This window comes from Lagopus leucura, unplaced genomic scaffold (genome assembly GCF_019238085.1).
Source record: "Lagopus leucura isolate 7727_CA_CO unplaced genomic scaffold, USGS_WTPT01 Super-Scaffold_100157, whole genome shotgun sequence".
NCBI classification, from domain to species: domain Eukaryota; kingdom Metazoa; phylum Chordata; class Aves; order Galliformes; family Phasianidae; genus Lagopus; species Lagopus leucura.
Window position 1 is genome coordinate 40,446,912 of NW_024962334.1, and position 18,044 is coordinate 40,464,955.

Below are 18,044 nucleotides of genomic sequence, written 5' to 3' on the forward strand. Positions count from 1 at the left end.
GCTTTTTATGACTTGGAAGACTGCTGTTATGACCCCAGTCGGTCTGCTCTTCTTAAAGCCAAACAATTTGTCCAACATGTATACGGACTGATTTTTAAAAGTGTTGAACTCCTGCCATTCCCATTGCTTTTATTCATGTGATTGAGAGTGAAAGAACCTCAGTATGTGTGATGATCAAGTTGTATTGTCTGATACACTGTAAACGCTGATAGGTACGAAGGGCACAAAAGCTGTTTATAGCTGTATTTGTGTATTCTTGTCTGTACAACAAATGTGTATTTAGAGAACCTATGACCAGCCTTCTAACTGCAACCACAGGGCAGGAGCTGCTTTACAGTAAGAGCAGATTTTAGTGGAAACTCGGCTGCTTTGTATGCCAAGCTTTGCTGAACCATTCAGATGAAATTGTTTTCTCTTGTCCAAAAAATATTGGCTGATGTTTTAATTTGTTTATATGATTACATGACATAGCTACTGTCAAAACTGTGTTTATTTTAATTTTTTAAGTAAGTATTTACCAGTGTTGGAAAATACATACTGAGGAAGCTTGAATTCAAATCCTTTTCTGTCCCAAAACAGTGGAGAGTGATGTTTCTTCCTATAATGGGCTTCTCATATGGAGTAATGGTGATTTTGATTTTGAGTTCCAGTTGGCATCACTTGCAAGGATGTTTTTATCAGGAATATGCTACAAAATATGGCATTACTGTCCTGTGTTAGCATTCCAGCATGGCTAGAAATAAATCCCAATACTACCTGCTTTTTTGTCTCTCAATTTCCATTGTAAATACAGAATTATTTGTGCCTTTGTAGGCCTTCAGGAAATAGCTCCTTCCTGCCATTTGAGGCTGTCGGTTCAATTATAATGCAATCAGTAATGTCTCCTTGTATTGCTTCTCATAAACGTAGAGTTATATATTCTGTTTTTCTGGAGAAAAGAGTGTTTGAAATGTCTTGTTTACCTCTCTCCTGACCTTTGAAAAACTTCCTTTGACAAATACAAAGAATGTTTACAGTTATAAGTAAAAATTACAGCTTGAAATTTGGGCCTTTACATTTGGGCCTTTACATTTGGGCCTTTACATTTTGTTTTGCTTCCTTTTGGGAAAAAAAAAAAAAAAATCATAGGAGGAGAATAAGTAAAAAAAAAAAAAAAAGGAGTCTTAATTTAAAGGTATTTATCTGAGGAACTGTGTGACACTTTTGTGTCCAAAGAAAGATATCCTTTAATTTTATTCATAATATTTCATCCAATTGGCAAAGACTAATAGTGATGCACTTTAAAATATATACAAACTGTAAAGGGTGAATACACAATTCAGTTAATATTGTTCTAAAATGTTAAACAAAGATAACACCAAATTTCACCAATGACAATAAAGCTAAAGCAGTGTTCTGTAGTGCATATGTGGTAATAGGCAATAACATGCAAAAGATGGAAGTACACCATCATTGTGGTATATATCTAGCCAGATTGATTCCCTGTAATCACCTACTTCTAATTATCCTGTCATCTATCTTCCCCACCTCCACAGGCTCCATAATTCACCTTTGCTGTGTGCATACTGAGGTTTTTCTCCTCCTCCTCCTCCTCCTTCCAGACGCACACTAAATCTTCCATTGTTCAACCAATGGATTGAAATATTAATGTCTAATTTTTATTGTCTGTATTGATTGAAAGATATCTTGTTATTAGAGCCTGCCTGAGTTTGGTTGATGTGAACCCATCCATTGCTGCTCTAGGAGTGCAGTAAATTTTGCTATCTGAGATCTCTGCCACAGAAAGTGAAGGCACAAACAAAGTCTTTGGGGACAGGTGCTAAGCAGAAACAACAAAAGCTTAAGGTGGCTAAAAGGCCCCCCAAAACAAAAAGGAAAATAATTTGATAGGGTTTATAGTCATACTGTAAAACTGGTCTACTTCATGGCTGGTGAAAGATATCCAATAATGGTATGGTACAAAACAGTTTTAAACTGAAAGAGGGGATATTTAGATTAGATGTTTTTGCTAGAGGGTGGTGATGCCCTGGAAGAGGCTGCCCAGTAGAGGTGCTGGAGGCCAGGTTGTGTGGAGCCTCGGGAAGCCTGATCTTGTGGATGGCAACCATGCACATGGCAGCTCCACAGTTGGAGGCAGATGATCATAAAGGCCTCTTCCAACACAAGCCATTCTATGATTCTATGATAAAATTTTACAGTTTTACTTTTTGATTGATTTTGGTAGATATTAGCAACCTCATTAAGAAACTCCTGTTCTCATTGCTTAATGGATCATCTCTCTATGAGAAATGAGAGTATTTTCTCAGTGGAGGAGCTTTAGGTTTATGTGTACCATCCAGTGTCTTGAGAGTCAATGTCTGACATCCACAAGCAGTCAGGCACAGGAGGAGTACACTTCAGTTCATTGCATTTTGATATCCAAGACAAACAGTCACTGCTGATGCTGAAGTTAGGGACTGCTCTGGTCCTAAGTTTATCTGAAGTGTTCTTCTTATCAAAGATTACATATGTTCTTCTCATTTCAATGACAGAAACTAGTTAAGAAGTTATGGAGAGAATAACAGCCTTAATCCTGATCACAACTCAACAGTCTAACATGCACAGAGACAGCATCTTACAGAGATACTGCATTTCTCAAGGAGCAAAGCCTTAGCAAAAAGTGTCAAAGTATTCACTTAGGAAAATCTTTTGGCTAAAGCATTCATAAATAGCTTCATTCTTTCGGTTCGTGACATCATTACAATCTCTTAATGAAATTGCAATTCAAGGAGGCTAATTTGTGCTCTAATTATATATTAGTCTGGGCTGAAAGGTTTCTGGACAGAAAAAGGTTTTCTTCAGGCAATCTTGTATTCTGCTTATTGTATTTACTTAACAAAGAACAGTCAGTTTTTTCTGTGCCTTCTCATAATATAGTAGAGTTGTAATATTTCCTAGCTAAGGGCAAACTTCTGCAGCAATTTTTTGATGGATTCTGATAACAGTCTTTAACAAGAGCAAGGATTAATTGCAAATGTAGGAATAACCAAGCTGAAAAACTAACGGATGTATTGCTGAAATAGAAAATGTTTAAGAGCTCTTCAGCCAGAAAGCCTTCCAGATCAGTGGCTGCCTGAGAAAAGAACATATTAGACAAAACGTAATTCAATGAAATTCAAAGAAATACTTTCTCAATGACAAAGAAAGTTTCCAATGCAAATAATTTGTCCCGCGTGACTTGACAGAAGACATTCTTAAATTAGAAAAAATTAAATCCTCTTCCCCTCACTAAGACTTTTTAAGCAGATAAATACTGTCCAAGACAGGGGAAATACACCTACTATCATCAGCATAAACAAAAAATGCAGATTAAAAAAAAAATACGGTTAAATTGAACGTGAATAAGGATGTCAAACAAGATTCTTGTAGTTTGGACAATAGTTTCCTGTGTCACACCATAAAAAGTTTTTCAAATACAAAATCAACAAATTCTAGAAGAATTAGAATCCATTGTGGTCCCTTGTGCCATCTCTTGTGTCCATTCTCTCTGGTTCAAACTCAGTCAAGGGAAACAAGAGTGGGTGAGCTTATGGTCTCACTCAGCAGAGTTCCTGACTCTCAGAGCTGCCTACCTCCAGCTCCCACCTTCCTGCCCCTTTCCCAACCCTTATTCACACTTCCCACATCCCCAGCTCCTTCCTGGCCAGGGTCTGGTCTGCAGGAAGGCAGCACTTGAGATACATTGCTAGGAAGCACAACCAGAAGCACCACCTAAAAAGTTGAGATCGGCCTGTTTTCCCAGACAACCAGTGACTGGACAAGAGTTTATGGCTTTGTTGTACCGGGGAGATTCAAGTTGGATATTAGGAAAAAAATTTTCTCAGAAAGTGTGGTGAAGTATTGGAACAGGCTGCCCAGGAAGGTGGTGGAGTCACCATCCCTGGAGAGGTTTATGAGATGCATGATGAGAAGGGTAGATGTGGCAGGCAGGGACATGGTCTAGAGCAGTCAGGCATGGATTGATGATCAGACGCTATGATCTTAATGGTCTTTCCAACTTAATGACTGTATGATGATATACAAAAGTCAGTAGAGATCTGTATTTGGGATTTGCAGTGCCAACTGTAATGAATGTGTTACAATTCCATGGATTTTGGTGGAGTTGGGCAAAACAGAAAGGAAATGGACTTACCAAGATGTTTTCAACTGAATAAAAGTGTGGAGTAGATCAGGGTACGTTGACGAAATGCTGAATTTATGTCTTTTATTTTGTTTTCTTCTAGAAAAAGTAAGCATACTGTCAACCTTTATAGCACCCTTCAAGTATCTGAGTCCTGGTTCAAGCACCATGGAGGATGAAGACAATTTAAGTAAGCAGCCTCTTTTTTTATAGGCAAACAAAGTCCAGAAATAAAAGCTCTGTAGTGTTGGGGCAGTTGTGAAAAGAAAGATTTCCAAAGAGCCCTAAGTCCAGTCCTCATGTAAAATGCAAAGATCTCTGATGCTGAGTGCAGACATATTCTCTGGTCTCCAGTAAGGGAGACGTTAACCTCAGCCAACCTTCCCACTTTTCCCTTGGTAGGGATGGTGAAATGTAAGTGGTGTGTCACAGATACAAGGGAAAAGAGTTACAAAAAAGAGATGTTTATACTCAGGGTCACAGGACTATGGAGCTACTGCCCTTCCCTCACCTCCTCTCTTCTTCCATTACCTTATTTTGTTTGCTTGCTTACCCAGTCTACAAAAGCCAAAACTATGCTTGTACTATGTCTTTCCCCTCAGTTTATTCTTCCACAATTACAAAGTACTTTTGCAAAAATAAATGCTGCAGGTTTTGTAAGATTCTTTTCTCCATCCACCTGAAGAAAGAAAAAAAAAAAAAAAGAAAGAAAAGAAAAGAAACCAAATTCATTTGAGAAAGGGATGACAGGATGATGGGGTTTGTTACGTAGATGTAACCACAAAATTAGCCACAGGGCACTGTGGATACAAAATTAGCTCTGGGGCACTTACACCCAAAAAATAGCACTGACATTCCTCGCACCATGACTGTGGAGCTAGATGGAAGCGCTGCTGAGCTGGGAGGAGATGAGAGGTCTTCAAAACACCTGCCAGCCCGGGAATGTGCTGCTAGGGCTGGACAGCCCTCAGTGAGCCCTCCATTTATCATCCAGAAGCAATTATCATGTGTTTTCCAGCCCTGCTTATTGAAACATAATTTGAATCATTCACAAATAAATAAATAAAGGGGTTGGAAGCTTTCTGAAACAAGTGAACAACTCCCTGAGCTTAGTATCACCTACCAGATGGATTCTTTTCCCAGCCAGACACACACTGATATGTTGCCCTATTAAAGGCAGTGGGTGGGAGGAATGTTGTTGTTTTTTTTTTCCCTGCTGTTGCTAATCTGCCACGGTTTGGTCATGATGCAGCACAAAGTGGAATAGCTTTTGAAGGAGCAAAGCCCTCAGATTTCTGCTGCTGAGGATCACTCTGTACTGCTGCTCAGGGAATGGCAGTTTTTTGCATATCTTAGGAAAGGTGAAAAAATCTTGAAAATCCTTCAGAACTGGTCCCAGGGAGGCTACATTTTTAGGAAGAGATATGAGAAGTGCACACTGGAAACATATTATGCACATGATGAGCTTCTGCAGGCACCTCCTGCGTAATGTTTCCCAAAAGTGCTGCTTAGTTATTTTTAGGTAATGTAGGAAGTTTGTGCAAGCCAAACACTGTAACACCATTTTCTTATTGCTGCTATAATGCTAAGACTGTTTCGTGCCTGTGCTGGTTATAAAATAGCTCACATGGACGGGGTTTGATATTTTCTGAAAAAACAGTAAATTTCACTGTTTTCAAGAAAACTGTGCCTAGGCCTCTCTTGGATCAAACATTCACTTCTTGTATAATGGTATAGATCCCATTAATTTCTATAGCACGCAGCTACTCCTGTACTAATTAGACATTTCGGTGATTTGCTCTGAAGAAACAGAAACTTATTTTGTGTTAACAATTTAACAAAAGCGTAGGAGAATGCCAGCAAAGTAGAGCAGTGGTTGGGCTATCTTTGCTAACCGTGCATTCTCTGAGAGCATACCTGCCCTTACTGTGCTGTATCAGTAATAAGTATGCAAAGTCCCACTAGCTGAAATGGATTCCAAGTTCTGTTTCACATTCCTTTAGACCTGCTTTAATAGGGGAGCCATACCAGGTTAACTGCAAGTGCATTTTCAACTGGTGTTTATTAGCATACAGACAGTACTAATGTGGTTTATGACCCATAAACTAATGCTGGAAAAATGTACTGAAGACTCTAGGCAATTTTGGAATGGCATTTTTGGGTAGGCTATCATCAGTCTCCAGTGCAGTCTTTACACTGACCATGAGAGAAAAGGAACACCCTATATATTCCTAGTGTTTGGCAGCTAAGGGTATAAAAATTGTAACAGGGTTAGAAATAGGATATGTAGCTCTGCACTCTGTCTTCAACATTTGCTGTTAGTGATACACTGAGAAAAAGGATGCTTAAATGGTGATTGTCCCCTCAGTTTATCTTTTTAGTGCTCAACAAGGAATTTACTCAGCTAGACTTTGCACCTGAATCATCATATTTCTTGTTTGCCAACAGACCTGTCTAGTCCTCTCCAGAGCCTGCTGATACTTCTGGTCTCAACAACAGCAAAGAGCAGCAGTTCAGTGATTTTTTTGTGTTATAAAAAGTACACCCTTTTGTTGCTTCAAATCTCCTGTCTCCAGGGCTTGGACTGATTGAAACAGTAAATAATCATGCCCTGTTCACTGCCTGCTTTCCTTTCATGATGCTACAGACCTCTGCCTGCCCTGATCTTGAATTGTTCCATCTACACTATGCCACAGCAATGCAGACTACCACCTGACACAGACACTCACAAATTTGGGCTCTGCCTCTGGCAGGAGTGTATGATTCCTGTGGATCTCATTGTGCTGCGGTGCCAAATGAATAGATGTGGTGCACATACCTCTTCTCAGGGCCTGCGGAGAGATGCTGCTGATGATGGTCCCCAGCATATGGATCTCAGAATCAGCAAAATTCATGTGCGGCTCCCAGCCTAAGATTCAGTGTTTTGAAGCTTGTTTAGTTTTGAGCCTGTTGGTCAAATCCCTCTTCAGGCAGCATAAGGCCCCAAAGCTTTTGATGGCACATTTGAGATACAGCAAGCTCCATGTCTCTAAAAATGCAGTGAGAAACTCTTCCAGCAACAAAAGCCCCAAGCTATCTCACACCAGCAGACAAAGGAGAATAAGACCCCCTGGTTTTATTTTGAAAACTGTATCTATTGCTTCCATCTGAATCTGAATCTCTCCCGTGCTTAAAGCTAAACTAAACATTGGTCCTGATTTGGGCAGACAAGTGCTTACATGTGTTCCTGCTCAGAGCTGCCCAAATTGTTGGCTGCATGTACTCATTTGTTAACTTGGACAGAGTGCATGAGAGTATGAGCATAAGCTCAGTCAGGTCATGTGAGTAATTTCCCACATTGTTAAGAGCTGTGCTAGAGGTGTATGAATTTCAGTTACTTCGGTTAATACTTAGGGCAAAGTTCAGTATCTTCATTTTGGAACAGCCAAAGGCAATAGCAAACACTTCCAAAATTTTTCAGTCCCAAGTTTAACTAAACAAAATCCTGTACTTTTGTGCACTGGTAATGTTTCCCTTCACAGATTGCTGTTGCACGCCAGTAAATCCTAGCAATATTGTTTTAAGCAGCCTGAGCCTTATGGGCTGTTGGGCTGTTGGGGAGAGCTACAGCTGCAACAACGAGATCAGGGTTGGTTTCTCTTAAGTAGGTTTACCATGCTGACTTCTTTCATGGGGATTTTATGGAATATGTGTGCTTGCATATTAGAGAGGAAGGAGTGAATCCTGCTGTTAGCTACAAGTTTACTACTCTAAAATCAAGAATACAGACCTAGAAATCCCCAGCCTAAAAGTCCCCAACCCTCTATTATGAATTCAGTAAGTGTATGAAAATGTCATGTGCTTGCATGAAGAAATAGCCCTACATTGCTTTTGACGTAGTAGCTGACCTTGTACAAAGGTATGAGGCTCTGGCTCACAGGTTCATACCTATTGCTTCTGATTTAAACATTTTTAATTTCAAGAATGTCAGGAATTACAGAAGTCAGTCTGTTTAACCTCCACAGTTAATGTAATGTAGATGAACAGCAAAAACATATTGTATGTAAGCAGGTCAAACAGGAGCTAGATATTAAAATGCAGAACATGGAAAATGAAAATTAAGTCCTACCTGTATTGTGGAAAATGCACTGGTAGCAACCTTGTGAATGCTAAACATTCATAACAGTAATAACTTCCTGCATCAGAGAAATCAGTTGAATCAAGAATTTCGCTACACTATAGAAACTGCAGTCTTTCTTTCAATATCACAGCTTCTCAATAATGTACTGCCCCTTGTGACTCAATCTGAAAGATGCCAGCCAGAGTGAAGATGTCATCTACCACCTCTCCTTCCCCATCCTCCCTAGAAGTTGGCTAGGCAGCAGAATAACCTTCAACAGGAACAATATTATCTCTTCAAATGTAGCGTGGAGTATCGGATGGGTAGTTCTGCAGAGCCCTTATGACCCAGAGACATAGGCAGTGTCATTATTAGTGATGCATTATAGTTCTGAAAAGCTCTTGATGATGCAGACTTTCTAGGTTAACTCTACTGTGCATAATGACCAAAAAGAAAAAAAGAAAACCATGAAAGAACAGTCAGTAGATTGAGGAACAGTGCATAAATAAATGTATTTCACTAACTGCTTTCTTCTTTCCCATTCAATTATTGAAGCCAGTACAAGTCTGCAGTGTCTCCCCTTGTTTGTGATACTGCAGAAATCAATGAATAAAGTTACTGAGCAGATATGACAGTTCATAATTTTTTTTAGAAATATTACACTATAGACTAGAAATTGTTGCAAAAAAAAAAAAAAAAAGTAATATTTTTCTTTCTCCTTTTTCTTAACTCTGGTGCCTTACAATTTTATTATTTTCCTACCTTTCATCATAGGAGAGACATATTTGATTATCATTTCTTCCAAATGTAGAGAATGTGTTGGGGAACTGAAGAGCAAAGATATTACAGGAGATAAGAGCTAACAGAGCTGAAAATGATCCACAGTTTTGCATCTTTGCTGTGTGCATCCTCTGACTTACCCCTTTCCTTTTAGTGCTCTTCATTTCTAAAATAGCTTGTGATTGTTCTATTACATCTGCTTACAGTATTTATCTTATGTAGTTTGGTGTCATTTGCCTGCTTTGTCTGATTTTCACAATAGAATGCCACCATTAGAGAAATAATCTCATGTCTACTACACAGAGGTCTCATAAAAGGCACATTTCAAAGACCTTCTATTTCAAAGATACCTGAAAGTATAAAGTAATTTCACATTGTCCGGCTGCTGTCAGATATCACGCAAGTCCATCAGGCTTACAAGCTTTTTGAAGCTGCCTCTGTTTTCCGTGACATGTTGACTTCTGGCCTGCTGCAGCTTGCACTGAAGTCTATGAAGAAGTCAGCTACATCCCAGTCATTCAGGGTAGGGTCTCTAGATATCCAAGTGGCTGTAAGGACACTTGCATGGATTTCTGCCACTGTGACTAGGCAAAAGCAGATCATAAATACAGACATTTCACTTTCACGCACACCCACCTTTGTGTCCATCTATTTGCGTGCTTGATGTCTTCAAGTTTTAAACTTGAATCACTGCATTTTTTTTCACTACATCAGAGAGAACTGTGGTGGCTGAACACTGCGCTAGAGAATTTCATGGACCAAATTCAAGTAATGTTTATTTTATATCCCATATGTTTAGTTAATCAAGTGTTAGTGAGAGTGATTAAGGGACAATGCTTTATGGTACTCTGACTATGAAAGGAAAAAAAAATAGCTGCAAAAGATACTATACAAATTACTAATACAAATAACCCTTGAGCTTTCCTATTCTGTGGTGCATAATCAATACAAATTCTTTTCAACCATGAATACAGTGTGAAGCACGTACTATCTTTCTTTCCACACTTTCTGACTATATCGTAATGTGCCATTTCTGGGTCTGTAAAACCCTGTGGGTAAGAGGAGAGAGGATGTTTGAAATATAAAAGCCAATCTGCTTCCTTAAAACGAACAAAACAAAATAAAAGTGTGTCTGAGTCAAAATAAAAAATTTAAAAAAATAAAAAAGAAATTTTAAAAAAGTAAAAATCTATTTTGAATGGAATGAAAACGTGAGGAAGTCCCAGTGGAAAATGGCTGGCCAAAGTCACTGCCAAGACAAACAGAGCAAAGTTAAAGTTGGCCTCCTTCCCCTCAGATCACAGCTTCCATAAATAGAGTTGTGAACTCAACAAGAAAAGACCACGTTATCCTTGTGTCTTACTTAACCTGACCTTTTAAATGTCTTATTTCCAGTTAGGCTGGTTTAAAGATGTCAAATTTTATACAGGTGAATGCCAAGTGATGAAGCTTTCCTTTTTCTACTATGTATTTCTTTTTCTTTCCTCACCTGTCTTCATTCTCTCCCATTAGCTTTACAAAGTAAAAATTAACTAGTCACTGTAGTCACTGAAGGCCTTAATTTGTCAGTCCGTGTTCTGCCTCAGCAAAGCACCTCTCACACGTACAGAGCTCAGCAAATAACATCAGTGAAACATATGCAGGCTGGAAGATTGGTGTGCGCTGAAGGGTTTCCATGAGAGTGAACCAAAAGCCTTAGCCATACAGATGGGATGCCCCATGTGCAGTCTCATCAGAATTTTTTCTCAGATGCAAGCGGCGAGATGCTCTTTTTGAAACAACTCACATGAGAGCAGCATTATCGTTCTGATGAGAAAAAGTATTCTGATGCAAGTGCAGCTCATCAGGATATTAAAGGAAGTTTTTAATTAGGATGCTTGGTTTCGTATAATTCTCTGCATGCTCTCATAATGTCAGCACAGGACTGGGCTGCAGCACACATACTGCTCCAGCAGAAGCTCCTGGAGGCACAGCCAACTGCTCACCAGTCAAATCCTTGCAGCCAGTTTGCACAAAAGGGTAGAGGCTAACACAGCTATGGCCCTGTAGCAGTTTGGAAGATGATTCTCTGCCCTCTCTTTAAGACCACATAGACCTTCCCTGTGCTTGGGACTAATGCAGCCTGCAAAGGTGGCAAGATCACGTCTGACAGTAACAAAACATGGATAGGGTTCCATAAGCACTGCTAGATGGAATGCAGCAGGCAGGCAGACAGTGCTTTGCTCTGAAAGGGATCAGGTGCATCGCTCCAGGGATGGGCTGCTTCAAGGGCTGATTAAGGTCTTGTTTACTTCCCCAATTTGGTATCTGCCACAAGCAAGTCACTGCAGGGCTGGGGGCTGCATCCAAGATGCAATACATTTAAACAAAATCATCAGAAACTACAGAAATGTTATAGGATAATTATTTAAGTATTAGCACATTTTTTGTGTCATTCGGGACATCAGTGAAATGAATCTCTGTTCTCAAGTCATACATCTGCTGTAGCAAAGAGCTCTGCCTTGCAGCACAGGCATTGAACAAGTGTAGTTGGGAGCAAAGTGTGATTCACTGGCTCAACAGCAGCAGAGTGCTCCCTCCACAGCTATCATGGTCGTTTCATTCCCTTCCCCCATCACAGTAGTGCTTCCTGGCAGTCTCCCTCTCCCATCACTTTCCTTGACGTAGATCATCCTTTACATCAGTAATCACTCCTGTCATGATGTTCTGGCTTCTCATAGTCTGATGCAGATTTACCTACATTTTTTTTTTGCAAAATTGTTTGTTGCTGATGTGGGAGCTAAGAGTATCTGCAATTGAACTTGATGGAAAGACTTTCACTTCTTATTAAACCAAAATCTGAGCCCAGACTAAATTATGGTTTCAAATGCAAGAAAGGCTGCATTTGTGATGTTAGCAACAAAAGAGCCTATGGGTTGAGTACAACTGGTCAAAGTATTGATAGCAAATAAATTATTCAATGCATTTGCCCATTTTTCTATTTGCGAATCATTTGTGAATCATTTCTGATTTCTAATAATGTGTTCATAAGCATTCACCCACATGGATTATGGAAAACAATCTCAGCCTCAGGGAGTTTTGCAAACTATTCACTTTCTACTAGTAATTATCCAGTGTGAATACAGCTTTTTATTTAAGTCACAAGGCATCACTTATATTTCATCTTTGAATGACATAATCTTTTTAAAACAGGAGGCTATAGACTAATAGAAGTAGGATTTAGGGACAAGTAATCATCCAGAATATGCAGAAAATCTATGCTATAACAAGTAAAGCACTTTTTGAGGAGGAAAATGACAACAAAAACAAACAGGAAAAGCAAAGATATCTATCATTAACTTCTTTTTTCTTTTTTGGATATTTTGCCAGCCCCAAACCTGATGTCAGCTGCTCTGATGACAACTGTAATGCGAGATTTGTTCTTTCTTTACTGACAGGTACCAGCAGTGCGGAAGTGAAGGAAAATCGAAACATTGGCAACCTGGAGGATCATCCAATATCGTCCAATGAGAGGCCAAGAGGGGGAACACCTAGTAGTAAGAGAAAAAGGCCTTTAGAGGATGGAAATAATGGCCATTTCTGCAAACTCCAACTCATCTGGAAGAAAGTATCATGGTCAGTGACACCAAAGAATGCTCTGGTCCAGTTGCATGAACTTAAACCTGGTTTACAATACAAAATGGTTTCCCAGACAGGCCCAGTGCACGCTCCAGTCTTTGCTGTTGCAGTGGAAGTAAATGGACTTACGTTTGAAGGCACAGGACCCACAAAAAAGAAAGCCAAAATGCGCGCTGCAGAGCTAGCTCTGAAGTCATTTGTTCAGTTCCCCAATGCCTGCCAAGCTCACTTCGCCATGGGGAACTGCATTAACCCATCCACGGACTTCACTTCTGATCAGGCAGACTTCCCAGATACTCTGTTCAAGGAGTTCGAACCATCCACACACAGTGAGGACTTTTCGGTCTATAACCCAGTTAATAACGAGTTGCTTTCCACCGCTTATCGACATGGGCGCTTACTCTGCCACACGTTGGACTTAATGGGCCACGGTAAGCAGAACAGACACAAGATGGCATGCAAAGCAGAGAGTGAGAAGAACCCAGTGGTGCTGCTAAATGAGCTGCGCTCAGGCCTGCGGTACGTCTGCCTGTCGGAGACCGTGGAGAAGCAGCACATCAAGAGTTTTGTGATGGCAGTGCGAGTAGACGGGAGAACATTTGAAGGCTCAGGACGCAGCAAGAAGCTGGCTAAGGGCCAAGCAGCACAGGCCGCACTGCAGGCTCTCTTTAACATTCGGCTGCCCAGCCACATTCCCAGCAGGAGTAAATGTCACCATTTGCCACAGGTGAGAGCTCCTGTGTAGCCACCACCACGTTGGAAGAGCTCATTCAATTAGTGCGATCAGTATTGCTATAGCTGTTATTGTTCTATCAGATGGCTCCTCTGACATTATAGCAAAAGCTGTGCAATGAAATAGCTATTTTCTCATAGAAACAGCTATCTGACAAAAGCAAAAGCTTAAAAATCGTATCCCAAAATCATTGGGCAGAATTTGCCGGCCCTTTCCATGCGAGGCATACATGAGAGGGCAGAAAGCAGGGTGAAATGTCGATGTTCCCATTTGCTAGAGAATGATAACATTGATACACGCAGAAAAAGCAAGTCATTTTGCAATGCTGACTCTTTCTTGACAGATAGAAGTCCCTGTAAAAGGGATATCCCATGTCTTCCTTTTACAGTTAATTTTTGCTGAGGACAGCACCATCCAGAGGAAAGAGCAATGACAGGATACGTGTCTTTGTTAGAACAAATTTTGCAATTCTAGAATAGAATTTCTGCCTCTAGAAAAGTTAAGAATTTTTGTTTAGTATAGGCTTACTTTTTGTTTTGCATTCTTTTTTTTCTTTTTCTAAATAAGCCTCTAAAATATAGGGAATAGTGAAAGCTCGGAAGTTTTCCTGGGATAAATGTAGAGATTACAGTTATATTCATACAGAAAATACAGACCTGAGCTACATACTTTGCACATAAAAATTTCATAGTTGGTCCTATGCCAAAGGCTATCTTAGCATTACACAGACTTCTGACAATTTTCTAGGTTCAAAGGAAGCCAGGATTTACAGATACTGAGAAGCATTACATGGGCTCATGTAATTTCTTGGTTTGTTTCTACTCTCATAAAAGGTTTGATCCACCAGCACCAGTAGGTGATCTACCACCACAAAGCTCCCTTTCTGAAGGGAGTTGTTAATGTCCAGGATTTATTGCAAAGCACTAGGAGCTCTAAGAATTATTCTGCTGCTGGCTTGCTGTGAAACCCTAGGCAAGTCATTTAAATCCAATATTCCTGTAATAAAAAATGGGCATATTATATGAAAGAATACTTTAAGATCTTTAAGTAGTGTGTAAATGCAAATAGGTAGTAGCTATTCCCATTAACATTAGTAAAGATGTTCATTAACAAGACGGTGTTGTATAGGATCTGAATCCTTTCTGTGACATGATTGCCTGTGGGATCCAGGAATTTTATCTGGTAACCTAGAATTTTTTTCCTATGTTTCAAAAAATGAAATATGAGAAATGTGAGAAATTTTAAATACATCATGATCATTAACCTCTTTCCCTTTAATTCTGGTTTATAAACTCCATGTGCGAGTGGGATACTAACACAATTGAATAATAGCAGTCATCTTCACAGAGTGCTGTGGCCAACCTGTCAGTTCCATCCACACAGTGCTCCTCTGAAATATGGGTGAGATTTATGATAAATCCATGTTGTCTCCTGGCTTAATTAGTTCTGGTAAAAAAGCTGTTTGTCTTGACCAGTTTGCCTGTCCTTCCCCTTGCAAACCTAACAGTCGAATACATAGAGGAGTCTGTATTTGCATCCTATTGTCTGCTTTGCTGACCCCAGTGAACTTGGTTGGGTGGCTTAGCAGGCCGATACCATGCATTCATTAACAGATGCTTCACCATATTCTAAAACTACACTGCAAGTAACACAATCTCTCTATTTCCTGGTTCCCTGGCTTCAAAATCACGTTCCATGAAGATGGATTGTTCCATCCAACCATGTCCCAAATTGTTCATGACAGTACATGACGGATTCTTCAGTTATTCTTTTTATGGCTTTTTTTTTCCTTTTTGTAGATTTCTGTTAGTGAAAAGGTGTAATTGAACTAACTTCATCATTATTTTTGAGTTTGTTGTGTGCTATACAACTAAAAGATTAGTCAGACACCTTTAATGTCAGCATTCAGGATATTAATTGAGAGAGAAGCTTTAACACTGATTTTTGCTGACTTCTTTACTAATTGCTTTCACGAGTAGTCATAGAGGCCATGACACACAACCCGAGTTTGCATTACTCACTTATGTCACAACCCAGCTTCCAGTGACACTAACAAATGTGTTTCCTATGACTTCAGCTGGGCTGAAGCTGGAGCATTAAATCCAGAAGCACGTTTTCTTGTTCTGGCTCTGTTATCTCATGTAGTGACTCTTTGGTCACTGCTTCAGTTGGCCCATCTAGCTGTTTTTGCCAGTCAAAGTGGTGGTTACCATATCAAAAAGAATGTTATTCTTGTTAAGCTGTGGTCAGAACCAGCTGCCTTGAAACTTGTTTCATATCCTTCCTCTCTCTCAGATCTTCCATGAGCCATATTTTCAAGGACACTTTTCAAGTCATGTTTTCAAAGCTCTACTTACTTTTCTTTTAGTAGGTTCAGCTTGGTTTGTGTCCAAATCTATTTAAAAGCAAGAGAGTAATATGAAACTGAAACAGCTTAGAGTTTTAAATATTAGAGGGGGTTAATTTCTTCACAGAATAAGGAGTAACTACTCAGACAACACTCTTTTTGCATGCTTCATTTTATTAGGATATCAAATAGCTAACTAATTAATAGTAGGGAAAGGCAAATTTCACCCATATTTTTGAATACTGTGTAGAATACAGGACTGTGTTCAACTCCAAAGAATATTCCGCCCTTGCGTGTCTCTGTTCCTGTTCCCATTGCTGTCATCAGCAGCTTTTGGAGGCCAGAATATGCTCTTTCCTCACTTCTCCCTTACTGAAAACAGGAAAAGCCAGTGATCTCACAATACTGGTTGTCCACCAGTGCTCAATTTATAGATTTGACTTTGTCCAAGGAAGTGTCAAAAATTTTACATGTTCTTATCAGCTGGACTTGTGACCATTGACATTTGTGCCTGGCTCATCATGGCTGCTGGGAACGTGGTGTTCCTCAGCCTGGCCCTCAGGCATGCTTTCAGCCTGACAACCACTTTCCCTGCTGAGCAAGGGAGATTCAGTGCAAGATGTCAAAAAAGGCACCATATCCTCTACTCTGTCCTAATAGGCACTGGTTACACAAGAGGCTTCCTGAACTGCTGGGAAATGTAGAGCATAGACATAAATTCCTGCCACGCTGATCTCTTCTAATTCAGACAAAACAAAGAAATGCAAGCACAGCAAAGATAGAAATAGATTAATTCCCTTAGGCAGCTGCAGTCCAACTTGCTTGTTCAGCTGCCACTTCTGCCCCTCACCTGCCAATGCCGAAAATCCAAGTGAGATTTTGAAAATTTTACATGATTATTGTTGGGAGTAGATGATCTTATTGGTCCCTTCCAACCTAACCGATTCTATTATTCTGTGTTTTCTTAACAGAGCAACGCTGCACATCTGAGTTTCTTTCCTGTCATTGTTCCACTGTGTGTTTGAGCTGACTGCAAAATTATGCCCTCTTCCCTCCCCCCCCCAGAAAAATCATGCTTTACACCAGGAAAAAAATATTATCTCAAAATTTAAATCCGAAATAATCTAGCTTGTGACTTGTCTGCAGCTCTCAATAGGGCTTTGATTCACTTCTGTGATTCTCGTACACGTGCAATGACAGCTGAGGTTGCAAGCTCTTGAACATATATATGGTGAATAGGAGGTAGCTGAGATAAACCAGCTAAAGTGATGAGAAGATTTGCCCATCAATCTGCCAGCTAGTGTTCTTTCACAAACCAGATGTCTTATCTGTGCTATGCTGCTGAAGTGCAAGATAAATACTATTGATGGTGTGGGGCTGGGCATACCGCGTTGATCTGAGTAGCCAAGAAAGAAGCCTGGAGAGCTGCTAAACTAATGAATAATGGCAGAGATAAAGTGAATCAGGAGAATGGAAATTGCAGTGCATCACTGTGCGCCATTTCCAAGTCACTAAATAATTGCTCCTTGTTTCCTAGAATACTTGGTCTGAACTCATACTGTCCATCAAATAATGTGCAGTTTCTTCAATTATCAGCTTTTATGGAAGTCTGACAATTATTTCTCTCCACATTGGTAACTAATATTCTTGCAATCCAAAGTGGGAGATGACACTGAGGAGCGCTGACCCAGCCAGCCTTAATGAGGCTGCACTGGTATATGGCTGCTCACACACTCCTGGACTTTCTGAGTGCAATATGCTCGTTTCAGGAAATCAAGGTGACCCCCAACTGAATCTGACCAATTTACAGATTGTTTTTCTAATCTTGTAGTCCTTCCAATCTATCTCACTCAGTCTAAATAGCATTCTTACTGCTGTACAGCAGAACCCTTAATTAATATTGCCATTTAAAAAATCTGTAATAGAGGGGTGCTTGGATTTCAAATGGATCTAAATTAAAAGCAAATAAGTGTGAAAATCGCATTCACTCTGCTTTGAAATTGCTTAACGCTGCTGTCGCTGGTTCATATCCAGAGCCTCCAGAGCAGTAGCTGTCTGTTTATTTAAGTGAAACCTCACTTTGTTTTCTGTGTATGTCACCAAAAAGAAGCAGGCTGGTTATTTTTTCTGCTGCAAATAAAGCTAACCATCAAATTCCAGTTAAATCCCCTATAATTCCAAAGTGTCATTTACAGACTAGAACTACCTGAGTTATCCACACTGCACTGATTCCTTACCCTGCGCAGGTCAAGGATTCCTGCAAGCTGTCTTCAGCATCACCCTGAAGAACAATGGCATGGGAAGAACA

The 18,044-nt window shown here is 39.9% G+C and overlaps 1 protein-coding gene across 1 annotated transcript in view; it reads left to right on the forward strand.

Annotated features, from left to right (window-relative positions):
* The window catches only part of ADARB2 (adenosine deaminase RNA specific B2 (inactive)), a 292,193-nt gene that overhangs the window by 188,328 nt on the left and 85,821 nt on the right, over positions 1-18,044 (forward strand). The window contains exons 2-3 of the mRNA XM_042888886.1: positions 4,263-4,349; positions 12,476-13,383. Of these exons, the coding sequence (XP_042744820.1) occupies positions 4,263-4,349; positions 12,476-13,383 (995 nt within the window). The remainder of the gene's footprint in view (positions 1-4,262; positions 4,350-12,475; positions 13,384-18,044) is intronic.